The 27,099-nt window shown below is 41.1% G+C and overlaps 3 protein-coding genes across 8 annotated transcripts in view; 2 read left to right on the top strand and 1 right to left on the bottom strand.

The window, feature by feature from the left end:
* Nucleotides 1-876: 876 nt before the first annotated feature.
* Nucleotides 877-10,936, bottom strand: cyp17a1 (cytochrome P450, family 17, subfamily A, polypeptide 1). The gene is made up of 8 exons (XM_076085549.1): nucleotides 9,617-10,936; nucleotides 9,380-9,518; nucleotides 7,670-7,905; nucleotides 7,062-7,148; nucleotides 5,505-5,723; nucleotides 3,929-4,098; nucleotides 3,610-3,713; nucleotides 877-1,938 (listed from the first exon to the last, which is right to left on the bottom strand). The coding sequence occupies exons 1-8, from the start codon at nucleotides 9,935-9,937 to the stop codon at nucleotides 1,658-1,660; spliced, it is 1,557 nt and encodes a 518-aa protein (XP_075941664.1). The 5' UTR covers nucleotides 9,938-10,936; the 3' UTR covers nucleotides 877-1,657.
* borcs7 (BLOC-1 related complex subunit 7) lies at nucleotides 10,761-12,559 on the top strand. Its single transcript, XM_076085552.1, has 5 exons — nucleotides 10,761-10,905; nucleotides 11,130-11,192; nucleotides 11,462-11,505; nucleotides 11,600-11,620; nucleotides 11,746-12,559. The coding sequence occupies exons 1-5, from the start codon at nucleotides 10,774-10,776 to the stop codon at nucleotides 11,795-11,797; spliced, it is 312 nt and encodes a 103-aa protein (XP_075941667.1). The 5' UTR covers nucleotides 10,761-10,773; the 3' UTR covers nucleotides 11,798-12,559.
* Nucleotides 12,560-16,726: 4,167 nt separating this feature from the next.
* Nucleotides 16,727-27,099, top strand: part of nt5c2a (5'-nucleotidase, cytosolic IIa) — a 30,893-nt gene continuing 20,520 nt past the window's right edge. For 3 of the 6 annotated variants that reach the window (XM_076085544.1, XM_076085542.1, XM_076085547.1), the window contains exons 1-3: nucleotides 16,727-16,883; nucleotides 19,904-20,025; nucleotides 26,157-26,195. In XM_076085544.1, coding sequence (XP_075941659.1) covers nucleotides 19,925-20,025; nucleotides 26,157-26,195 — 140 coding nt within the window. In that variant the 5' untranslated portion in view covers nucleotides 16,727-16,883; nucleotides 19,904-19,924. Of the gene's footprint in view, nucleotides 16,884-19,903; nucleotides 20,026-26,156; nucleotides 26,196-27,099 lie in introns of those variants that run through there. The other 3 variants (XM_076085543.1, XM_076085546.1, XM_076085545.1) reach the window with 3 other exon arrangements.

Here is a 27,099-nt window from a genome sequence, read left to right as displayed (position 1 = left end):
TTTAAAAACTGCATTTTGTGTTTACTTGTGTTATCTTTGTCTAATATTTAAATTTGTTTGATGATCTGAAACATTTAAGTGTGACAAACATGCAAAAAAATAAGAAATCAGGAAGGGGGCAAACACTTTTTCACACAACTGTATATATATATATATGTATATATATATATATATATATATATGTATATATATATATATATATATATATGTATATATAGATATATATATATATATATATTAGTGCTGGGCAACGATTACAATTTTTTATCGCGATTAATCGCATGATTTTTTTGCGATTAATCGCATTGTTATGCGCAAAATTCAATCATGAATTCAAAAGTAGTGTATTGCGCACTTTTATTTTAAAAGTACTGCTATATGAACAAAAGTGCAATAACATTTGGTTTGCAAACACTTTAAACAAATCAGGTTATTTTTAACAGCAGTATTCTCTTTACACAGTAGCAGTTATAATACAGTTATGATTCTGATAATAGATATTCAGCTGGTGTTTTTTCTCTTTATGTTTGTTAAATTCTCAGTAGCGATAACTAAATGATGCTTATTACATATTACAAACAAAAACACTTAAAAAAAATAATTTAAATGAATCATTTCTTTTTTGGTATTTTGGTCAGACACATATGCAACGCTGATTACCGTATTATGTGTGGTATTTGTTATAAATGTACGTTGGTACATAGAGGGTGATAAGAAGCTGTACATGGAGGGACTCAGGACCCAGGGGAATGTAGGTGAAGGAAACGCGACACAAACAGCTGTTCACCGCTTGCTGCCCGGTTCTGGTGTTAAAAATGTCCACTTAATAATAAAAAAATTAACTGCGTTAACGCGCGATAAAATAATTGTCGGCGTTAATTAATTAATGCGTTAACGCGATAATGACGCGTTAACTTGCCCAGCACTAATATATATATATAACAACATATTGACTTTGAGGCGATGGAACCAGAAGGGCAAAAAAAGTCACTTCTGGTTTCAGGACTCATTACTTTCTTAAAATGATAATAATCAGTTTTGTTCTTCAGATGACAACTGATAATGTTTTAAAAAGAAATAAGTTAACATTTTGCTATAATATGTTGGTAGGATGAGGGTTAAATGGTGGAAATACCACAGAACAATTTGTGAATGTCGAGAAAACTTTCAAAATCATGACATTGTTTGTTTTTATAACTTTGAAGAAAAGTACAATTAAATTCAATAGCGCAAGTTTCACTTCAACATTGATGGGGACACATATACAGAGGAGGGGGTGGGGGGGGTGAGTTGACCGATTAGTCACCTAATCGGTTGTATTGCTCTTAGTTGATTAGTCATGTTTTTATACTTTTTTCATGCTGAATGACTGGAGAAACTCAGTTTTACAGATATATCTTTCAAATCAACTAATCAATTTGTCAACTGATGTGTTAGTACTTAGACTAAGAATTTCCCTCTGAGCAAAGGGTCAATTATGTCAATAGAGAGTGTGTCTCCTATTACTATGAAGTATGCCATTGCAGCAGAAATAACTTGTTCAAATACTGTATATTAGACCTTAAATTGTATTTATAAATATATCGAAGTGTTCGTTGAGATTGTGTTACATTGAGAAGAAATAATAATAAATGTAGCCGAGAACATGCGGCCAGTCTCAACACGGCTTGCACTTGTTGCTCTCCCAGCCCGGTCTAGGCTTGGCGTTCACCTTGTACCTGGCTGGCTGGAGGACCACACCAAACTTGCCCTCCAGACTGGGCAGGGAGTGGCCTGGTGGGACAGAGAGGGTGAAGCGCTGTAGGATCCATGACAGGAAGAGGAAGAGCTCCATCTTGGCCAAGGCCTCGCCCAGACACACCCTAACCCCGGCACCAAAAGGCAGGTAGCTGGACGACGGGATGATCAGACCTGTGCCTTCACTGTTCAAGAACCGACCTGCAGAAGAACAAGATGGAATCAGAATCAACACACGCACCAGCAAAACTACAAACCTCGCAATTAGGTTTCAACCAATGATGGTCATGGAGCTAAACTGCTGACAACCTCTGAACCCACTGGCTATCGATCAGTAGTGTGCCTGGGCTTTTTATTGTTATTTAATTTCTTGTGTTACTTGCTACTCAAGTAATCTTTTTAGAAATACTTTTGTACTGTTACTTAAGTAGTTATTTTATTTTATATTATTTTTACTTCTACTTGAATACTTGTTTTTTTCAAAGTAACTGTACTTCTACTTGAGTACTTGCTTTTGCAAAGTAACAGTACTTTTACTTGAGTACAGTTTTTGTCTTCGCTACCCACCACTGGATGTTACAGACCTCCTTCTGCACTAAAAGATACAGTACATTGTCTTCACAGTCAGAATCTTTGGTGAATAGCGGGTCTTCCTTCAATCAAAGGATCGGCGGTTTGATCCCCGCCTTCAATAATCCATGTGGATGTGTCCTGTAGGCTGTGCCGGCAGTGTATGAATGGATATGAATGTTAGATAGTCCTGATGGAGTGGTAATAGGACTAGAAAAGCGCTATACAAGTACAAGTCCATTGGACAGGATTTATGGACAGAATTTTCAAGGCGCAGCGTCTGCTTTGGGGACCTCAGACTTGCGTCCCTGCTCTTTGCAGATGATGTGGTTCTGTTGAATCCTTCAGAATGTGACCTTCAGCACGCTCTTGGCCGGTTTGCTGCCGAGTGTGAAGTGGTCGGGATGAGAGCCGGTAGTTCCAAGTCTGAGGCCATGGGTCTCTGCAGGAAAATGGTGGATTGCACTTTGGGTTGGAAATGAGTCACTGCCCCAAGAGAGGGAGTTCATGTATCTCGGGGTCTCATTCCAGAGTGGGGGTAAAACTGAGCGTGAGATGGACAGGAGGTTCGGTGTGATGTCAGCAGTGATGCAGGAGTTGTACCGGACCGTTGTGGTTAAGAGGGAGCTGAGCTGGAAGGCAAAGCTCCACATATGTTCCGACCTTCACCTATGGTCATGAGCTTGGGTAGTGACCAAAAGACTGAGCTCACCGAAAAGAGCTTCCTTTGTAGTGTGGCTGGGGGCAGCCTTAGAGCTAAGGAGAGGAGCTCAGGTATCCGGATGGAGCTCGGAGTCGAAAGTGATCAGCTGAGGTTATTCGGGCATCTAATTAGGATGCCTCCTGGACTCCTCCCTTTAGAGGTTTTCGGCCACATCCAACTGGTAAGAGGCCTCGAGGTAGACCCAGAATATGGTGGAGGGATTATATATCTTGGCTTGCCTGGGAATGCCTCTGGGTTCCCCAGGAAGAGCTGGAAAACATTGCTGGGGAGAGGGTCATCTGAAATACCCTTCTAAGCCTGCTGCCCCCGCGACCCAACCCCACGTAAGTGGATGGTAAATGGATAGATGGATGGATGGATGATAGCCAATGAACGGTTAATTTTCCCATTCTACATAACAGAGATGACTTATTCCTTTGAATCATCATTAATCCATATTCATGAAAAGGCTACAATAGGCCTTTCTTCGCAGCAGACATGAGAAAAAAGACCTATTGGCTCCATAAATGACATTAAATTTCAGTAGATAATTTTCCAGGATCAAATATGGCAGACATTAGACAGCAGGATCCTCTCACCGGGGTCAAAGAGCTCAGGGCTTTTCCATGCCTTCTCATCGTGGTGCAGGGACCACAGGTTGATGATGACTCGAGATCCTTTCTTCACTGTGAAGTCCCCGATGCTACAGAGAAGGTCAGAGACACAATGTTTGCGGGTTTGCGTGGCTCAGCATTAAAACACATATCTTTGTCATGAGCATGAGTTTCAGACAAGTTATGTCATACCAGTCAGTCATAACTGGTGCTGTATTGATCAGTTATTGATCAATTGCATTGTTTCCATCATGTCAGAGATGGATAACAGGGACGCTAAATGAGTGTCATGTGTTTAGTGTACCTGGTGTCACTGAGGGCAACATGGGGGATGAGTAGAGGGGCCACAGGGCGGATCCGTAACACCTCCCTGATGGTGGCCTCCAGGTAGGGCAGACTGCCTCTGTCACTGAGCTGGGGGCACCTTTCCCCCCCCACCTTGCTGTCCAGTTCCTCCTGGATACGCCTCTGTACCTAAACACACACACAAACAGTCACAAATATCCATGTTCTGCAACAAAAGTACACCTTATTTTAATGCACATGTGTTCTTAATATTCAGGTTCTTTTTTGACAGGGTTCACAGACTTTTCTCAGTCCTTGGATTTGTAGGAATAACACGCTTTTTAGAAATATCACTTTTTGGCATTTTTAACCTTCATTGGCTAGTGGACAGAGGGAGGTGTACGACATGCAATAGAGGTTCGTGTTGGCATTGTGGCTATACTATGATCAGAAATATGTGTCACTAGAACCTGAATATGAATGATTTATATTTGAATTAACTTGAATAGTTGGATTTAAAACTGAATCTGCATTGCTCGATGTGTGTCTCAACAAACTGAAATTAAAATCAAAGAACTGAACTTGAATAATGATTGTAATTGTAATTGACTGTAAAACTCATATTCATGGACATATTTTATCACCTTTATACAATCCCTGTAAAGAAAGGGGTCGAATATCCTGTAAACAATATGAGTCGGCTGGCACACTGTAGGGGCTGCACAGTGTTCTCCCTGTGTCAGCGTGGGTTCTCTACGGGTTCTCCGGCTTCCTCCCACAGTCCAATAACATGCAGCTTAGGTTAACTGTTGACTCTCAGCTGCCTGTAGGTGTGAATGGGTATCTTTCTCTTTGTGTCAGCCCTGTGATCGTCTGTTGTCTTGTCCAGGATGAACCCGGCCTTCACCCAATGTCAGCTGGGATCGGCTCACAAGAGGAGAAGTGACATAAATGCTGAGCGCCTTAATTGTGGTAATGAAATGACATCAGAGCAGCATCTAGTGGACTCCAGGGGTACTGCAGCTTTAAAGAATGCAAGATTCTTTAAAGGTTTGCAAAGTCAAAATATGTCACAAATTTAAAACCCAGCTTACTGACACATGGCCAAACTCTAACTGAATCCAGACAGTGTCACGTATGTGGAAAACAAGAATACAGGTACAGATCAAATATGTCTGTATGACTAAATATATGCATTCCACATTCCAACAGGAGCCTGTTCTCACTTCAGTTTGTAGACCTACACGGACCCTATTTGGACAGATTGGATCATGTTGGTCTGTGTGTTGGTCTAGAGTGTGATGGTGTGTGCTTCGGGTTAAAGTGAGAGAGGCGAGTGCGCTGTGTGGATTCTGCTGTAGGGCAGAGTTGTTGCATGGTTGTTGTGTGAATGGCCATATTGTCAACAATATTAGCTTTAGTGATGTGTGTGCAAGGTGTGTTTAGTAAATTGCCCTGGCTTGAATCCATTAAATCTTGTACATTGCATGTTAAGTCTGTGTAAGACTTCAGGATGACACTGGAGATTGCCACCAGGTGCCCCCCCTCCCCCCCAACGCAGGTGCACGCACACACCGATGCTGCTCCAGGCTTACCTGCGGGTGATGGATGAGGTAGGCGATGGCCCATTTGAGCACGGTGGTGGTGGTTTCCACTCCGGCTCCAAAGATGTCCCCCACAGTCATGAGGAGGTGGTCGTCGCTCAGGCCCACGGACTCCGCGCTGAACTCTGCCGTGTTGTTGTTCTCAGCGCTGCGTTTGGCTCTCAGCAGAGCGTCCAGTAGGTCCCTCTGCACATGGTCACTGTAGTCTGCCTGAGGGGGGTACAGCACACACACTCATAGTGTACAGTATATTGTATCTGATGGGGTAGCATTTAGCAGATAGAGCTTCACTTAAACTGGCTGTCACAGTGAAACATGACAGTTATCAATGCATCACATTAATGATCATTAGAATAAGTATGTTGAGATAGATTGGTTGACTGGGTTGCTAATCACGATGGCCATATTTCCTATCCAGCACTTTCACTTAAAGGTGATGGATATGATGCTGTTTGATTGTTGAGTAGAGCTGGATAGAGCTCCAGGATTTGAGTTGTAATCCCTTTCACTCCACTGTCCGTCTGTCCGTCTGTCCGTCTGTCCGTCTGTCCGTCTGTATGCATTTTGCCTCAGACTGTCAGTCGGATTAATCAATCTGTACACAACTTTGTGCAATGCAATGCAACAAAGAAATGGTCTCAACACTTTAAAATCATTTTCCAGGAAGTTTCCTGGAAAAAAATAATAATGCTCTGATACATTATCCACTCATTTATTTGAGTTTTAAAAAAGGAGCCGGGTAATGATATGCAACAGCTGTTATATAGCTGGATAGAGTTCATAAGCAACTGTTGATTTCCAGAAATTCCCTTGAAAAAATTCTGATATCAAACCTAAATCACAGACTGACAGAGATTTGCTTTGTTATTGGAAACCTTATCCTCCATGTTTGCTGAATTGTCTGCTAGCCTGTAATTATACGATCATTGCTCAGAAAGACAAGTTTACCAGTTCTTCATATTCAGCCAACCTGTTGTGTGCACTGACTACAACTTTGTGTGTCTAACTTAGGCAAAACAAGTTCCACAGTTATTTCCAGGACCTTCCCTTCGAGATCGTAGTTACAGGTTGTGGTAAGTTGCCAGCTACACTCTATCCCCCTTCAGGGTGCAATGTGTCGGGCCACAAATAAGTTTATTACATTCAAGAAATGAACGAACATCATCAACAGAATGTGAAGAGGTGACAGTATTGAGGTTGTGTTGCAGAGCTATCTCCTGAAATGAGCATGCTAACCAGCTAGCCCGTCTTGTCTTGAGATAGTGAGTCACTGCAGCATCCAGTCTTTCTCAGCCCAACATGAGAGGACGAAGAAGAAGAGCTGCCCCGAGGGCTTGTCGATCACATCGAGGGTATGTGGTCCGTGTGAGTTTTGATGTTTTGTTTTTTGGATTAAACCCAAAGTGGCAGAAACAAGGAGTGGAAGTTTAGATTGTCTGGACCCAGAAGTAGAGGTGACACGCTGACCCCTATTTCTATTAGAGCATGTGGCCAGGAACTACACATTTATTTACATATTACATATTATTAGCAAGAGGCCAACTGTACCTTGTGTTCATCATATTTCTTCTGCAGAAGTTGGTCTCTGGTTGAAACACACTGTTTTAGGAGCTGCAGGTCCGCATTAGGAAAGATCTGTGACAAAGAGAAACACGTCAATGTGGTATATTATATAAGTATATATATTTTCTGTAGACATACATTATAATACAAATATGACAGAATAACAGATTCTCTAAAAACAGTAAACTGTACAAGTCATTCTCTTGTTCTCCCATTCTTCCTATTAGTTGGGCGGTTGTATTAGAATTAAATGTCCCCTTTTGCTTCAACATTAAAGGTGTTAAGAACACTTTTTTATCATTAATAAATAGACTACATATTAATCAGTATAACTGCTTTTCACACTGGCAGGCACTCACTAGTCCACAACAACAGGAGAGGACTGTTCCTCCAGCACAAGAGCTGCATGACACATCGGAAAATGGGATTTATGGGAAATGTGGTCTTATAGTGTTAAGACAGCGGCTAGTTAGCACCTTTACTGTTACACAGCAAACATTGATAGTAATGAATTATTAATAACACTGTTTAAACACATTCATGTAATTGTATTGCTATGGCTTCTTGTTTCATGCTCTCATGTTCACGTCTACCTGTAACCAGGGGAAGATGTCCACCAGGCTGTCCTTTGCCACGGTGTCCACGATGCCCTGGCTGTAGCGCAGCATGGCCTCGAACTCCTGGTCCCCTCGGCGGTAGGAGGAGTTGAAGCAGAGCGAACAGATGACGTTAGTGACGGCCCGAGTCAGCTCTGGAGACAGATCCAGGGCCAGTCCAGCAGCCGCTGCCTCGGACAGGACGGAGCACAGAGACTGGGCCTCTGCATGGACTGAGCAGAACACGGGCAACAGACCGTCGTCACTCACTGACATGTTTCCAATGCTTACTCTCTAAAAGAATGATCAAAATGTTAACTTATTTATATATGTTCACTGTATATTGTGTCTGTGTATCTTCTATTCACCTCCATTGTTATCCAAAACCTATTCAAAACACATCAATGACCCAAACTGTTGCACTGGGGGACATATTGCATGAACACATACGGTGCAGTTCATTCTATTTAATTCAATTTCATTCAATGTAACTTTATTGGCATGAAAGTTTCAGAAAAACAATGTTGCCAAAGCATAAAAATACAAAAGTACACAATAATATTAATATGAATATGAATATGAACACAACATTACGTTGTATAATAATGATAAATACAGTATTACAATTACATTTCAACAAACATGTGTGCGTGTGCGTGTTGTGACATGTTGATACATATTGGGCAGCAAGATCGGCCTTGTCTGTATTTCAATCATTAAACTCTTTGAAGTCTAGGATTACAGAGTTGAATTTGTTAAAGTAAATGTTCTTTATTTCATTCTTTTAGGAGGACATAGATCAGCCTCAACAGGTCCAGTTGGTGCCACTGAGCCTGTACTTGGTGAGGATCTGTCTCTGCTGTCTGTCTCTGACAGTAGAGACATATTCTGACTGTTCATCATCTCTTTTTAGTTCCAGATAACATCCTGATCTTTGGCTCTATGTTTCTTCTTTCCAGTGTTCGAAATAGTTTTCTTTACATCGTGTTATAATTCTCAATCAATACAGACACCGTCCTGTATAAAAAAAAAAGAAAATAAATATTTTGTCGGCCCAGCATTAACACATTGCACTTCTTCATGTCGGTAGTTTTCCCCTTTAACATGAAACCTTTGGGTTTAGGATTATTACAAGGCCAAAAGAAGCTATTTGAATATGTCAGCTTGGGTATTTTCAATGAAATGAATCCCTTGTTGCTGCATTACTGCTCATGAGCATTTGTCTCTTTGTTATTTTAGTGATGCTCCCACATTTCTATCGGATCTTTCTGGAGGAATCTGGGTTCTTCCACTTTTACACTTTCATGGAGATGTTTCTTAACAGATAGATGACAGAACGATATGAAGCATCTTGCACACTTATTTAAGGATTTATGCATTAAGAGTTATTTAAAATGTTGTCAACTTCACTACATTTATTTCCAGTTTAAGCTTTAATGTTTCCTAGTTCTCGTTTACATTATTACAATACAAGACATTACAATAAGTACCATACTGTACAAAGTGAAATAATGCAAAATATGCACAACTGTAAAGTGCTGATGACAAGAGCAAAAGTTAAAGGCTCAGTACAGCCAAATAACAAACAACTTTGATTTATTACATTTGTTTTGGTAGAAGTAGATTATCCAGAGTAAGAAGTGTCAGGTGCGTTTACAGTCTATCATAACCCTCGTGTCAGAGGAGTGTAGAGGGAATTGTACTCACTGATCTTCTCAATGGAGGCAGAGCCCTCTCCAAACATGCACAGAGCTCCGTGGACTATCTTCCTGTGGAATCTCCACGTGGTGCTGTAGTCTCCAAATGCGATGTCTTTCCCATCTCTGGTCAGAACATCTGTGGTTACCTTCATCACACATAGACAAAATATACATGACTACTGGTGCTGCTGCTGACAAGAAGAAGAAGAAGAAGAAGAAGAAGAAGAAGAAGAAGTGTACCCACAGTTCTGGGTCTTCCTGCAAATATCTTTCCCTTCTTCAGCAGGACTTGCTTAGCGTGCGCGTGCTGGTTGACAACGATGACACAGTGGGAGCCCATCATTAGAGAGTACGTCGGTCCGTATTTCCCCTGCAGTTCTTTGAAGAGCACATGAGGAGGGTGCGGGCTCCGCAAACTCAGCAGACTGCCGATGAGTGGGAGTGCTGGGAGGTGGGGGGGCTCCCGGGGGCCATGCGCCAACACCCTGAGCTTCAACTGCAGTGCCAACAAAGCCAGGCCCACGGCCAGAAACACACACAGACACAGAAACCAAGTCATATCCATTGCAAAGGGGTCCTGAGAGAGGGGTCTGATCCAGCGGAGGCCGAGCAGAGAGGAGCTCTGCAGGGCCCTACATTTATACAGCTCCTTCAATGCCAAATCCTTGAGTCGGCATGTTTAAGGCTGGGCCAATTCAAACAAGATAAGATGATTCATTGAATCCTTGCCATAACGACACAAAGAAATGGAAATGGTGAAAGTCAGAAGTGTTGGAAAGTAACTGAGTGCATTACTGTATTGAAGTACAGTTTTGAGATATTATATTTTCTGAAACTTAACATTTCCACCCCAACGCCATTACTCTGACAGTTATTGCTCATTTTGCAGATAAACATTATACACAAAATATACGTTCCGTTTATAAAACATGATACACTGGTATACATTAAGCAGCTTATAAAGTAACATACAAATACAACACAGTAATATAATTATACAATTATGCAACACCAAGGGGCCATCTTGAGTCCTTCACTTATGAAAGCAAATGACATTTGACTGATAACACCTCTGCATTTGTAGACTACTTAAAGTAAAATGTTGACTCCAGCAGTTTAGTACTTTACATAAGGAGTCAAACTGTGACGGTTTACAGGGATCTTGATATTTATCATTTGATTATCACATGCATTTGCATATGATAATGAAGTATAAATCACTTTTAATTCATTTATTGACTACTAATTACCAAAAATCGCAGTTCTGTCTCTCTGTTTGCGCCAATTTGTACGCGATAAAAATGTTGAATTATGTGACACATCTGTAAAGGGGGACGCGTTGCTATGAATTTTGACCCTGGCGACGCACCATCCATCACTAACCAAAACAGAAAACAGAAAATGGCGTCAGCTGAGTCCCAGCCGCGGTTTGGCCAGTCTGTCAAAGGGCTCTTATCCGATAAAGTGGGCTCCTGTAGCGGGGACGTGATCGCGCTGACCCGCCAAGTGCTGAAGGGATCTCGCAGTCAGGAGGTAAAACGAGACGAGTGACAAATATGATGCTCGCTTCTAGCTAACGCCATAGGGCTAATACGGAGAGGACAAACGGAAACGTCATTTCGACTTCAAAATAAAAGCATGGCCGGATTTTTGGACAGACAAAACGATCAATCTATTCATGGAGAAAAAGAATATCAGCTTTTATTGGTCATGAATCAAAGCCCTAAATGCCTCATTGTCGCTAATGTCTCTTCCAGCTTCTTGGTCAAGCAGCAAGAAATATGGTGATTCAGGAGGATGCCATCCTGCACTCTGAGGATGCAAGTATACTGTATATATATACTGTGTATATATGTATTTAATATATAGAGGCAGGGATCACACCCGAGTTATATAGCATGCCATGGGGGGACAACATACTGGAAACTCTTTTTACAAACTAAACTAAATGAACACTCCTAAGAGTGTCCCAACGAAACGAGTCCAGTCCATCATACAACAAAATAAAGTAGTGTATTAAGAAGTTATCTGCCCTTGTTTGCGTGCTCCAAAATGACACAATTCAACACTGTTACCATCTGTCTTCCAGAGTCTGAGAAAAATGTCCATTATCACCACACATCTGCAATACCAGTGAGTATCAATCAGCTGTCTACAAACACATGCAACTTCAAATTGGAAGTGAATGTTAAGAGTCTGTCTGTCTGTCTGTCTGTCCGTCACTAAGGCAGGAGGCCATCCAGAAGAAGTAAGTCTCAACACCACACTCTGTTTATCCTTCAGGGTAAACAGCTGACATCACTGTCTCACTGTCTCACTGGTTAGCCATAACACACACCGATGACGTGCACTGACTTCTGTTCCATCCTCCAGCGTGGAGCACTCCAAAAACCTGCAGGACCAGCTGAGACACCTGCTGAAGTGACGGAGCAGCATTAGGACGCGGGAGGGACTAACGTCGGATGAGACGCCATGTTTCTGCTTCCTAACACACAGTAGTGCATCTGGGAACGTCATGCACGAGTGTATCAAACGCAAACACAGTTCCTGTGCTTAAAGGTGTTCTAAACGGGATTCAGAGCACTAACATAGAGGCAAACGACTACTATCTATGTAGAGACATAGAGCAGTAATGTGTATGAGCAGAGAGTGTTGTCATCAGAGCTTCCTCTGTGCCCACACGCCCCCTTAATGGCCGCCCCTCTGGGCTGCTCTTATACGGCGGTTGCAGCTGATAACGCCGTCCCCGAAGTGTAGCGCTACATCAGGAGTTATTTGGCAGAGGCCTTTTCATAATCCATTTATTGCATTAACTCTTCTTCGGCAAAGTCAAAAAACAAACCTTCTTTTTGAAGAAGATGGATCAAATCCTGCTGGTTCCATTCGGCTTGATGTGCATACAAACATGTGAATGGAAGCCAGGCTTATCATAGATGTGCTCTGGATTTCTCATTTAGCCCCTTTAGAGTTACCCTGCAAAACAAGCACCTCTGACCATGTTGTTCTTGAGTCATTTCAAATGTTTTGATCAGTTTACATTAATATATTCAATATATTCTCTGTAAGATCACAGAGCACACAGGTGCCCTGCTGTGCCTCAGTGTCTCTAGTTGTGTAGTAGTAGTGTGGTTCGCTGTAAATACATGTACAGAATTAAACAAGATGAAATGTCACCACTCTCGGTTCAGCTCAAGTGATTTATTGGGGAAGGTTTAGTCAGGGACACGTGTGTTCAAGGATGGAGCAGACGCTGGCAGTGAGCAGTGTGGGGGGGCATCTCAAGACAAGCACTTGTTAACCCACATGCTGTCTATACGTTGTGCTTAGCAAATATACCTACTTATAAACACATGGATTGCTCCTCTAACTTTTACAATCTTCATTCTGTGAACGCTGACACTACAGGCCAGAAACATTCGGGCTATTCTTCTTGCTTAATGTCTTCTGTGAGACTAGTGGACAGAAGGAGGTCCAACATGCACATTCAGATATTTACTACCCTTTGACTTGTCATGTCATGCACAATGTATGGAACCTGATCTCGATAAACTACGTGAAATAACCACAACAAATAAGTTTAGACACAAAGACGTGTAAGCAGTGCGCCACCCAAACGTGTGCCAGTCAGCAGAAAATGAGAAGTGCTGGAAGGTCTACAGTAAAAGGATATTGTCTCCACACAGACGAGCCTTTCTTTGGCTGCATCCTCCGCTCCGAGCCGCGATAAGGAGCAAAGAGACGACGTTATCAGCAGCCCGAGGCCAGACAGCTGCTCCATCCCGACAGTGTCCCTGAGGACACGCCGCCGAGTCTTGGACCTCTTGGCGCTGCACGTGTTCCACACCACATGTGTGTCGAGTGCGGTGATGAGGATGAGCCGGTGTTTATTGTTTATTCAGCTGACGCCTTGGCGGCCGCTAATCTCCCCGGGGTCAACGGAAAGGAGACGACATAATATAGAGTACATGACGTCAGACACACACTTAAGACAGGCTTGGATGTGTAGTTTCAGAACCGAGCGTATACATTATGTATCCATAACTTCTTCAAAGAAGGATCAGTCATAAGCATTGAATGTGTTGTAACTCTGTAATGGTGTTCATTCTGTACTCATGACATCTATCACCCGTCTGTCCATCCTGAGAGAGGACCCTCCTCCGTTGCTCTCTCTCAGGTATCCTCCTCTTTCCTCCGTTAAAGGCTTCTCCTGTTCTGATGTGAGGGTCCTGGGACAGAGGATGTTGTACACATGTGTACAGATTGTAAAGCCCTCTGAGGAGAATTAGTGATTTGTGATTTTGGGCTCTACAACAATAAATTGAATTGAATTGAACCGAGTGGTCGGTGGCCTTAAGTGAGCCTTTGTTTCTTTAAATGACAGTTGTTACCTGTATAAGCTATTTGAGGAGGTGGTGAGTAACGAGCCTTTATTTAACGGTAGATTACTGCGTTTGAGAAAGTTTGTTCTTGGGGTTGGAGGTATCAAGTGATGGTGCTAGCATTCCTTGTGTGATGGTTATGTCTGTTGTGTTTTGTTATGGTTGAAGAAATATTCAGGTGTCTCATTAAATACTACATTTCTGGAAAACATGAGAAGGCTGTAGTGGAGAATCCATGTATGTAGATATAGTTCTAGAATTATGCAGATTCATATCAAACAGCTTGAGGAGGCAGATCTGACAGAAGCTCTGATGCAGCAGCAGTGGAACATGTCTGTGATTTGAGATATTTCCGGAGCAAAGCAGACAATTGAAATATCATGAAGCAATTATTGTAAGTGTAAAGGACCATGCCAGCTGTTATACAGCATGCCGGGTACTTTATAGTTTATTACTGTGATGAATGAATTAAACAAAGCCACAGTAGAGCGACCCAGGTGGGCTTCTTCAGTACACTATAAGGTTTGTTCAGTGTCTCTACTGTCCACCTCGAACCCTTCAGAGTTTACAAATAAAAACAAATGGACAAATATTACAGACATTTCTGAATATGAGGTTCAACATTATTCTTAACTCTGGAAACAGCAACTGAGAGAACAATCTCAGCTGGACTTCTCAGGTTGACTTCCATTGAGAGTTACACAGACATCATGTTCCTCTGGTGCTAGTCTGTGCTTCACATCTTTAACATTTTCTTTTATTGTTTTTATTCCGTTCTTTTGCAGCATTAGTTCTTCATTTCATCTTTTAAATAGTTTTTTATATTATATTTCTGATTCCCTTTAGTGTAATGTCTTCTGTGTGCTAAATGAAGTTGTTATTAATGTTATGGTGATGTTGATACCTCTCCCTCCACCTTACAAACCTTTGTCTCACAGTGCAATGAGCTTCATCACAGCTCTTATATTCCTCCTTCATCATTCTTCAAACAACAGAAGGGATATTCTTTGACACTATATCTCTTCATCTTTGTGCCCAGCTGGTCTCTGCTGAGCTGACAGTGACAGTCCTGCGTGCTGCCAGGCCGTCTTCAGCTCCCTTCATTAAACCTTGAGTCTAGATGATGTTGTCCCCCTGCGACAGCACGTGGTCTTATCAGAGGATTGCGAGGATACAGGTCCAGGGACAGCGGCTCATCAGGGAACGCCTCACATCTTCCGCCTCTGAAAAATGGTTTCACCTCAGGACTTCAAGACTAAACCTTGTGTTTGTGCTGGCTGCTCGGGCTAATACTTACAGATACCACAGGCACTTCTACAAATGTGAGATAGATTATTTTCCTATGTGAGTTTATACATTTGCTGATCCCAACATCTGCTGAGACAACGTTTCATCTACAGGCATGGTACCACCATGAAGTGTGAGGAAGGTGCTGTTCCACCACCAGCCTCCAGAGCAGCTTCACTGCTCCTTGTTAGAGAGGTGTGTGGACCAGAGGGATGGACGGCAGGACAGACAGACTTGCTTTATTAGAATATGTATCCTGCTTTAGTGCGTTTGAGATTATGGTTGTATTGTATTTGGATCAGGTCTGTGTACATCCCTAAAACTCCCTTCAGGTAAGTTGGGGAAAAGCAGCTTCTTTCTAAGAAAAAAGCAATTAGTGGTAAATTATTGAGCAAATCTGCAGAGCCATAAGGATATACACTCAACAAAAAGGTTAACATATTCAAAAACGATTATGTGAACCTTTTTTAATGTTGTTATTTCAGATATACCTGAAGAATTCAGAATCAATGTGTCAAATTGTTTTAATGCCAGCTGTTCCACCATTTTTCCATATTTGATCAAGTACATTCAAGCAGAAAGGCATTGAATTTGTCAACATGTTTCTCCATGAAAGGAACATAGAGCTGATGTTTCTAAAAACCCTGATAATGGTAAAACATGCATTTTATGTCCCACGGCTAAAAGTTAAGGTAACAAGTGAACAATATATTCATTTGAAGATGATTCACTCTGCGGTGATAGAGGAAATCAAACCCCCTGCAAATCCTGATACGCAGTACAGCCCAGGTAACTCTCAAACCGCTCCAAGATGTAGACAGGATATCTTTTTATGAATTATTGCAATCTTTATATTGAAGTATTAGGTTATGATGCAGTTTTTATGGGCACCAGCTCATGTAGGCATTCAAGATGCATTCATGAAACCGCAGATAAAGCGACCCCAAAATGGATTAAAAGCAAGTAGAGTTAGTTAATGAATGAATTCAAGACACAGTGGCAGAGGTTAATGGGTGGAGATAGAAAAGATTAAACATTTTGCAGATGCTTGCCTCGTCTTTAAGGTTCTACATGGGCTTGCACCTCCCACACTGAGTCAGTTCATAATGCGGACGGATAGCAGCAGCAGGGCAACACCGTGAAGCACCAGAGGGGACTGTGTGGATCAGGTTTGGCTTTTGTCAGTCAGAGCTACTGGAACAGTCTTCTTATCGAGTTCAGAGAAAGCTCTAATTACTAAAGCTTTAAACAAAAACTAAAGAGATGAAGCAAACCAAACCTGCAACAATCATGCTACCTCATCTCTGACACTGCTGTTACTCACTCCACTTGATTTGACAAATCTGCTACTTTTGTACTGCATTTATGTATTTTATAGTATTGTGCTGTACAGTGCAGTACCACAGTGTTTGCTGATGAATTGTACTCATAATATTTGGCCACTCATTTGTAATAACCTGTCCAGGGACTACAGACGGAAATGAGCTCTCTAGCTAACTCTTGCACATTCCACACAGGTGGAAACTGAAATGTTGATAACGTGCACTGTCCCTGGTAAGTAAATAAAAAGTCACCTGTTTGTCCTAAATATACAAATGTAAGAAAGGTAGGCTATTAGGGAACGACGTACTTCATGGACCAAAAAAGTGATGAAGAATTGTGTTTTGAAGCACGCGGTCACGTGTTATCTTCAAACACAGGACTGATGACACACACGAGAAAAGAGTTCTGTAACTCTACAGTTGGTGGCGATAATGCTGCACGCGGCCGCAATTCACCATCTGAAGAAGAAGAAGAAGAATAAGAAAATAAGAAGAAGAAGAAGAACCTGGAGAACACGACATCGTGAGTAGTGTTGTTGTCGTGCTCTTGTCCACAAGTAAAGAGTGTTTTTAGTCAAATGGAGACCCGGTTAAAGCCCGCACACTTCCTATCACGTGATGTTTCAAACGTTAAATACAATAACGCTAACTCACTTCAGCAGGTGAATTAGCTCGCTGGCTAAACTAACATAGCGGTAACTGTCAGAAGATTGAAACATAACGGAGCAGTTACATGAGCTAACGTTAGCATCTGAAGCTAACGTTACGGGACACCGAGCTAAGTTTAGCTTAGCCTCGGTGTCTCTGCTCATGTTCAGAAGACTCATTAACGTTATGCACGTTAAAGTGCTGTGGTCCTGCAGCTGATAACGTAACGCTACTTAAAGTATTTGTTAAACCGTTGGTTTGCTTCATTAACGTTAATATATTAGTTATTTATTCTTTATTATATTATATATCGTATATTACAATGGGTATTGGGATTATTTCCTGGTCCCGACAGTTTTTAGCTAACGTCCCAATAAATATCAACTTAAAATACATAAATGATGAGTCATTTTTTCAGATTTAATGGTGTATAATTACTCGTAATAATATTAATATAATATCTAGTGTCAGATGGAAGATAATCCATCCATTAGGAAACCAAGTTTCAAAATATTGGGCTTTCTTTAGGCAACTAAATGTTCAATGTGGTTAACGTTGGTTAGCGTTAATATAAAACTAAGTAAAGTTATTGAGTTGAAGGTGAAATAATGCTGACTTGACTGTAAATCAGTGTTTTAGCATAGCTTCGTTAATCCTCCCACTTTGTTTTGTTCAGTATGTTATGAATCTATAGTCGGTGTCACTATTTAACATGATAATATTACATAATCTCAGTTATCAGAGTCTCACAAGCTGAATGACTCTGTGTGTGTGTATGTGGTACTGCGGTCAATTGAGTCGTCATCTGCGGAACCTCGGTTGAAATGTAATGCTTGTCTATTCGTGGTGTTACGGTACGGGGGCGTGGATAGCCCAAAAAGCCCGGAGATAGACCTATACCAGGGGTCGGCAACCTTTACTATCCAAAGAGACATTTTGCCCCATTTTCCACCAAATAAAATTCGTCTGGAGCCGCAAAAGCTATTTGATATCACAGCTTATAAAGTTTTATATTTGGTTATATTATATATACAAAAACTATAGTTTGTTATATTTATGAAAATATAGAACAAGAATTAAGACAATTCTTGATATTTTATTGCTATTTTCAGTGACACAGTATCACCTCAAACTCCAAGATAAGAGCTGTTCCTTTGAAAGAGTGTCCACTGTGCAAAAAATACAATAAAAATAACCGTTATTTATTTCCATATTATTTTTTGTCAGAGCCTGAGGCCACGTCCACACTACTACGTTCACATTTGAAAACACATGTTTACATGTTTAGCTACCTTTACACTGAGCGTCCACACTACGCCGGAGTTTTCAAAGCACCGAAAACGGAAGAGTTTGAAAACTCCGGGGTTACCTTTTCATGTGGACGCTCGTAAACGCATACGTTTAGAAACGATGACGTAGACGCCCACGTTCACTACTTGATTGGTTCACGATGTGACCTTACCTGATTCGTCACGCCCCTATCACGTGACCTTTTCACGGAAGATCACAAACAACAGCAGTCTTGATTACCGATCGACTACCAGGTTAATTCAACATGGACAACTGATTACAGTTGTGACCGTGTTGTCTTTACTAGCAGCTGTTCAGTTAAAGTCTGCATTTCTGAGGAGGAAGCAGCTGTTATTGGAGCGATTAGTGAGAGGCGTGTCCAGCGGCATTATCAGACCTACGGAGCGGCCGTCTGAAGTCACTGTTAGCGGCTTTGAGGAGGACGGACACAAAAAGGAGGACTTTCCTTTTCATATTATTGTTTTCTTATTATTTCCTAACTATTGTGAAGTCCACACACATAAACTGTAAAGGAACAAAACAGTAAATGCTCTCCAGTAGACAGACTTCAGACACCAGTAGAGCTACGAGTGAGAACAACAATGGAAACGAGTGAGAGACGTGTGTTGACCACATTTATGGATCCATAATCTAGTAAACCTTTACGTGTAAGTGTTGATTTTTAAAGTAAATTTGATGTGAGAGAGAGAGAGAGATCCACAGCGCTGTAACTAAGTCTGAAAAATAAAACTTCTAAAACTTTCCACCAAATGTGTGTTTGAGTTTATGAGTATCAAACACAAGCTTTCATTATTAAAGACTACTTTATTATTCTGTCGTATTTTTTAAACTAAGCAACCAATCTACTTCCTGTTTACACCGGCACACACCATCATGCCCAGTGTACGTGAATAGTCACGTGATATTCGTTTTCAGGCGTTTTAGTCTGGACGGAGATCATCTCGAACACGATGCTGAAACATGTGGACGGATATCATAGTAGAGTAGAGACTCGGAGACTCGGAGCCGCAACAGAGGGCTGAAGAGCCGCGGGTTGCCGACCCCTGACCTAAATGATATAACAAGTCAAAAACAACATTATGCTGTACATTATATGAAATCCAAGTATAATAACATCTGAAGTTACACTACTGTACTGTTTTTTTATTGAAAAAGGGGTTTTGAAAGTTAAAATATGATCAAATAATAAACTTTGATCTGTAATAAAAAACATTTCCCTCATTGTCTAGCTAAAATTTCCACTGGATTTCTGTTCATGATGACCACTACTATGTCCATGTCTAATTTCATTAGATTTTGCTCTACAGTTTTTGAGAATATTAATGGCAAAATCAGCTCAAATGACATTATGATGTTCATATTTTTCCCACATTTTGCTGGTTATAAAATAAAATGCTTAAGAGGTTATAATATTATTATTGTTATTACTATACATGCTATCCAAGCTCTTGTACCGTAACACCACGAATAGACACGCATTGCATTTCAAGCGCCTGCTGGCTTGACCAAGGTTCTGCAGATGACGACTCACTTGAGCGCAGTTGTGTGGTTCTGGGTTTAACAAATAGCTCCTTTTCCTCACAGAAACAGTTGGTACGCTTCAAGATGACAACTTCTTGGAGTGACCGTCTGCAGAACTATGCCGACATACCAGCCAATATGGACGGCGTGGCCATGAAGAAGTATCGACGTGAAGCTCACCACAGGTAGGTGTTAGTTTAGACTGGCAGAAAGGTCCTGCTAAAGTCTTAAATCAGGACAAATAGGTTATGTTTATTGGCTGTAGTGTGTGTGTGTGTGTGATGTTATTTCAATGCATTAGAAAGGCTTCACATTAATGATCTATGATAAAACCCCATTCAGATACATTAAAGCAGATGTGTTCCCCTTACTAAGTAGAAATGAGGCTCAGGCTTTGTTCATGGAGAAATTAGTCATTTTGGTTTGTTGTTGACAATCTGACAGGAACCTGATATTTTTTTAGTAATTATGAAAATAAACGAGCTAATTCAAAGTGATAAAGATCCTGGCTGATCCTCATTAGTTGGTGATGGCAAAAAGTCCGAACTCAAGGTTTCCAAACATCAGTCCACAAACCAATGGGTGACGTCACGACGACTACGTCCACTTCTTCTACACAGTCTGTGGTGTAGACGTTCAGTTTACCTTCAGTAGTTAGTGTACCGTAGACATGTTAACGCATTCTGGTGTGTCCATAGCATCAAGGATCAAAACATGTCTCAAAGTTCACATCAAAAGATCTAATCTTGTTGACTTAATCCTTAACGAAGTAGTAGTTGATTCATTCTAAATATGCCTGTTCTGTATTGAAGTTCTCTTACAGCTGCTTGTATGTGACAAATTTGGCCTCTTTTATCAAATTCATAAAACAATTTTGTCAAAACCTTTAATATTCCTCAGGGTAAGCTATCGGAAAAGAATATATAAATTTGGTATTTTATGGCAATTTTGTGAAACTTTGGTATTGTATTGACTGTAGTTGTAAAATAATGATACCCAGCCCTGCATCATTGATGCTCCACTTGACTCACCAGTTACTTGTTTCCTTGGCTCTTTGCCATTTCTCGCTGGTTTGCTGGATAGCAGAGTGGGGGTCATGTTGGTCATGTACCAGTCAGTGTCTGCCTCAGGACTCTGTGAGACTGTTGAGTGGACCTGGGACCCTCTGGGATCTTATGAAGTAGTATATCATTATTAAGTAGGCCTATATAAAGTAGTTGAAATGAGCTCCACATTTACCGGCTGCAACATTAAAGTAATGATCACATGAATACATCAATCATTATTATCAATGATATAATAAATATTTATTCTCATGAAATTGGCCATTCTGCATAATGAGTACTTTTACTTTTGGTGCTTGAAGTATATTTTGATGCTATACTTTTGTATTCACACCCATTCATACACTGATGACAGGACTACCATGCAAGGTGCCACCTGCTCATCAGCACTGTCTAACATTCACACACCTCAGGCACAGCTTGCTGGAGACATGTGGGGTTAAGTCTCTTGCCCAAGGACACATCGACACGTACTAGTGGAGCCGGGATCGAACCGCCGATCTTCTGATTGAAGGACGACCTGCTCTACCACAGTACCAAACAGTACAACTATTGTCATCATGCACAACGATCCATTTCAAATGATATATACAGTAGGCCTATATCATTGGATTACATCTATTGATGCATTAATGTGTTCATCACTTTAATGTTGCAGCTGGTGAAGGTGGAGTTCATTTGAAGTACTTTACATAGTTAATAACTAGGCTATATACTTCTTCATAATACATCATAGTTTGTGAGTTGATTCATATTTTGTATTAAGAATCTGTATCGGTAAAGTAGCCTAACCGGTGACTCATATTGTCAAATACAGTGGGTACGGAAAGTATTCAGACCCCTTTACATTTTTCAATCTTTGTTTTTTATTGCAGCCATTTGCTAAAATCAAAAAAGTTCATTTTATTTCTCATTAATGTACACTCAGTACCCCATCTTGACAGAAAAAAACAGAAATGTAGAAATTTTTGCAAATTTATTAAAAAAGAAAAACTGAAATATCACATGGTCATAAGTATTCAGACCCTTTGCTGTGACACTCATATTTAACTCACATGCTGTCCATTTCTTCTGAGATGGTTCTACTCCTTCATTGGAGTCCAGCTGTGTTTAATTAAACTGATTGGACTTGATTAGGAAAGGCACACACCTGTCTATATAAGACCTTACAGCTCACAGTGCATGTCAGAGCAAATGAGAATCATGAGGTCGAAGGAACTGCCCAAGGAGCTCAGAGACAGAATTGTGGCAAGGCACAGATCTGGCCAAGGTTACAAAAGAATTTCTGCAGCACTCAAGGTTCCTAAGAGCACAGTGGCCTCCATAATCCTTAAATGGAAGAAGTTTGGGACGACCAGAACTCTTCCTAGACCTGGCCGTCCACCCAAACTGAGCAATCGTGGAAGAAGAGCCTTGGTGAGAGAGGTAAAGAAGAACCCAAAGATCACTGTGGCTGAGCTCCAGAGATGCAGTAGGGAGATGGGAGAAAGTTCCACAAAGTCAACTATCACTGCAGCACTCCACCAGTCGGGGCTTTATGGCAGAGTGGCCCGACGGAAGCCTCTCCTCAGTGCAAGACATATGAAAGCCCGCATAGAGTTTGCCAAAAAACACATGAAGGACTCCCAGACTATGAGAAATAAGATTCTCTGGTCTGATGAGACCAAGATTGAACTTTTTGGCGTTAATTCTAAGCGGTATGTGTGGAGAAAACCAGGCACTGCTCATCACCTGCCCAATACAATCCCAACAGTGAAACATGGTGGTGGCAGCATCATGCTATGGGGGTGTTTTTTCAGCTGCAGGGACAGGACGACTGGTTGCAATTGAAGGAAAGATGAATGCGGCCAAGTACAGAGATATCCTGGAAGAAAACCTCTTCCAGAGTGCTCTGGACCTCAGACTGGGCCGAAGGTTCACCTTCCAACAAGACAATGACCCTAAGCACACAGCTAAAATAACAAAGGAGTGGCTTCGGAACAACTCTGTGACCCAGCCAGAGCCCTGACCTAAACCCAATTGAGCATCTCTGGAGAGACCTGAAAATGGCTGTCCACCAACGTTCACCATCCAACCTGACGGAACTGGAGAGGATCTGCAAGGAAGAATGGCAGAGGATCCCCAAATCCAGGTGTGAAAAACTTGTTGCATCATTCCCAAGAAGACTCATGGCTGTACTAGCTCAAAAGGGTGCTTCTACTCAATACTGAGCAAAGGGTCTGAATACTTATGACCATGTGATATTTCAGTTTTTCTATTTTAATAAATTTGCAAAAATTTCTACATTTCTGTTTTTTTCTGTCAAGATGGGGTGCTGAGTGTACATTAATGAGAAATAAAATGAACTTTTTTGATTTTAGCAAATGGCTGCAATGAAACAAAGAGTGAAAAATGTAAAGGGGTCTGAATACTTTCCGTACCCAATGTATATGTTGAAAGTACGATATATCGCTCTGCGTTCTAGTGGAGTAGAAGTACAAAGGAACATAAAATGGAAATATTCAAGTAAATAAAATAAAAAATGTACTTAATTACAGTACCTGAGGAGCCTGAATCTACTTAGCTACATTCCACCACAATTAGTGCACAGAATAGTTTTCATAGATCTAGCCTTTTCATTTTGCTCTCAAAGTGCACAAGATTGATGCATTTGACTTTAAATTCTTCCAGAGGAGTTTACCCCGAGACCCCCTTAACGGGTCTAGGGGTCCACCCACCATAGTCTCTCTAAATCCTGTGGGAAACACTAAATCTGACTATGGCAGGCTGCCACAGTCTCTAGGTAATGAATGGAAACACGGCAGTAGATACAAAACATACTCCACAGCTGTACTAGTGGTCAAAACTCCACAGGGTGCCTTTTACTGTAAACACACATCATTTAAACAAAGAACCTCCACTCAAGGCCCCGTACTAAGTTGTTATCCTAGAACTGTACATGTTCATGTCCACATTGGCTTGAAGGCGGAGTCAGAGATTCTGGACACCCAAACCAGATGTCCTGTCCCTGTTGCTACCACAGCCTCTGTCTTTAGGCGCCCTGTTGCTTATTGGCTGCAGTAGTGTTGTGCGGCACAGAGCTGGGGCTGTGTATACACACTGGATCTTTGTGTTCAGCACACACACAGAATGGACAGCAAGTGAACTGTGAGGAGATACCCGCTGAATTTGATAAAAAGTGTATTGGATTCGAATCGCTGACTCCACCTTTTAAAGGTGGAGCTTGACACTTGAGTGAAGTCTGTGTGATTTGCCTGAAAGCTCCAGAACAAGCTATTCTTTTAACTGTTGTTTCCTGAGCTTAAACACGTGATGAAGCTTTAAAAGCAACTTTATTTTAAATGAAAAGTACAGAACAGAGCATGGTAGTTCCTTTCTTCAGCAACCTGGGAAGCTGAAAGCGAAATAATAAGAAACATTGAAACATCATGTTAACCTAGATTATTGGATGCAACAAATGGGCCGCTGGTCCCATCAAATCTAAATAAAAGGATGCTTTGAAATGTCAGATGTGTATGTTGATTATTGAATATGTAAGATTTTGATAAATAGATAAATAGCAGGTACTGGAGGCAGATCTTATTACTGATGTTGTAATAGGGGTTGTTCACATGTCGCATGTTTTGCGCCCTCAAATCCATTGTTGTCAAGAGCAACGCCGTCGCCATGAGCAAACGCCTATTTCCTATATACTATAGTTCATCTTTTGGATGCCCACTGCATGCCATGTGACGAGGAACAACCAATCAGAGCTTGTAGATATCTGTACTTTCTTCCGTAAATTACATTACATTACAGTCATTTAGCAGACGCTTTTATCCAAAGCGACTTACAATAAGTGTATTCATCATCGGTATTCAAGAGAACTAGTCACCAGAAGTCATAAGTACATCTCCTTTAAACAAGCATCTAAGAGCATAAACCAGAGCAAACGTACAGAGACAAACTAATATGAATACAATAAGTGCAACAAACTAGTACGAATACAATAAGTGCAACAAACTAGTACGAATACAATAAGTGCAACAAACTAGTACGAATACAATAAGTGCAACAAACTAGTACGAATACAATAAGTGCAACAAACTAGTACGAATACAATAAGTGCAACAAACTAGTACGAATACAATAAGTGCAACAAACTAGTACGAATACAATAAGTGCAACAAACTAGTACGAATACAATAAGTGCAACAAACTAGTACGAATACAATAAGTGGAACAAACTAGTACGAATACAATAAGTGGAACAAACTAGTACGAATACAATAAGTGCAACAAACTAGTACGAATACAATAAGTGCAACAAACTAGTACGAATACAATAAGTGCAACAAACTACTACGAATACAATAAGTGCAACAAACTAGTACGAATACAATAAGTGCAACAAACTAGTACGAATACAATAAGTGCAACAAACTAGTACGAATACAATAGGTGCAACAAACTAGTACGAATACAATAAGTGCAACAAACTAGTACGAATACAATAAGTGCAACAAACTAGTACGAATACAATGAGTGCAACAAACTAGTACGAATACAATGAGTGCAACAAACTAGTACGAATACAATGAGTGCAACAAACTATTACGAATACAATAAGTGGAACAAACTAGTATGAATACAATAAGTGGAAGGCTCAGGGTAGTACTTCTTGAAGAGGTGAGTTTTCAGCCTGATGAAAGATGGGCAGCGACTCTGCTGTCCTGACGTCAGTGGGGAGTTCATTCCACCACTGTGGGGCCAGGACAGAAAACAGCCACGACCGGGTCGATCGCGGTCTACGGTAAATAACAGTCTACGATAAATAACAGTCTACGGTAAATTAATGGAGAAGTTGATCATTTTAGTTCAGGACCACCCGGAGCTTTACTATCCGTCCCACGGACTATCTTAGTGGCTTCACAACATCCGGTCAAAAGTTCAGCCAAGTTGTCACAGACACATCAAGTAAAGCTACTGTGAGGGATTTATGCTGCTGGAAATCTATTTAACTGCTAAATTACCGCAACTTCACTATCATCATCGTTATCGTAGCACACAGATTTTGGTTGCTTAGTAACAGCAACCCCCCCCCCCCCAAGCACTTTGGATAAATAGATGAAAGCGGCACGGCCTGGGTTTTCCACGCGTTTTAGACGCAACATGTGAACGGCCCCGTAGAAGACCGATTCTTCACTGACAAAGACACCAGAGCCATGTACATGAGCTCAGTGGTAATACGACATGTATTCTCTATCACAAAGCTTTCCAAGGGATCTGGCTCAAAACCATCCTGCAATGAGGTATGCCATCCTTCTGTTGTTAACAACAAACTGTGACTACTGACTAAATGACTCTTCTGTTGTGATGCCCATGATGTGAGTTGACCCTTCATCCAGTTCTCATGGAAGTGCTTCCACACTGACACTGATGCGTGATATTCGGGTGTCTCGCTGTGGAGACAGCAGGTGGTGGTCATTGTGATTTGTCAGTGTGAGCTCCTTCTGTTGCATTTCCATCTGCTCCTGCATCTTTCCTTTTAATCCTCATCTGTTACTGTCAACCTGACGTCATCTCTCACGCCATCTGAATGGAAACTCAAGGACCGTGTGCAGTCTGAGTAGAGTCACAGATTACATGTAATCTGTATTTCTGCGTCAGCAGTCAGAGATGTGAGACGAGTGTACGAGGCTGATTGTTGTGAGCTGCTCTCAGCGAGAGTTTTACTGTGGATGTATTACTGCCGAGCAGTAATTGCACATGAGTTGTTATTTTAGCACATCTGTAGGTTGCCTAATATGCTCGAATGTATTAAACGTTATTTTGTAATCTTATTTCCGTTTGTAGAGGTCCGATTACTTTGCTTCGACTCCCTAGCTTTGTCATCCTTTACGCGTCAATTTTTTTATTAAGTTTTAATTTTATAGTTGATCAGTCAATCCCAAACATTTGTTGGGAAATGTATGCTTACATATTTGGAGCTGTGAGGATCTGCTGGCTGTGTGAGATTGGCCAGTCGGTACAAAAAGCACATGTCGACAGTGTTTTTGTAATTACACACAGGTCCACACTGCATGTTGAAGCATGGGGTATGGCAGGAGCAGGTTTGGTTATGATTATATTAATAAGATTATTAATATGGATTAATGATAATGGGGCACTACCCTGGGATCAGGGACCAATAACCAAAAATCAATTATATTTAAA

This window comes from Anarhichas minor, unplaced genomic scaffold (genome assembly GCF_050575085.1).
Source record: "Anarhichas minor isolate MPS153535 unplaced genomic scaffold, ASM5057508v1 ptg000168l, whole genome shotgun sequence".
NCBI classification, from domain to species: domain Eukaryota; kingdom Metazoa; phylum Chordata; class Actinopteri; order Perciformes; family Anarhichadidae; genus Anarhichas; species Anarhichas minor.
This window is presented reverse-complemented; position numbering and strand designations above follow the sequence as displayed.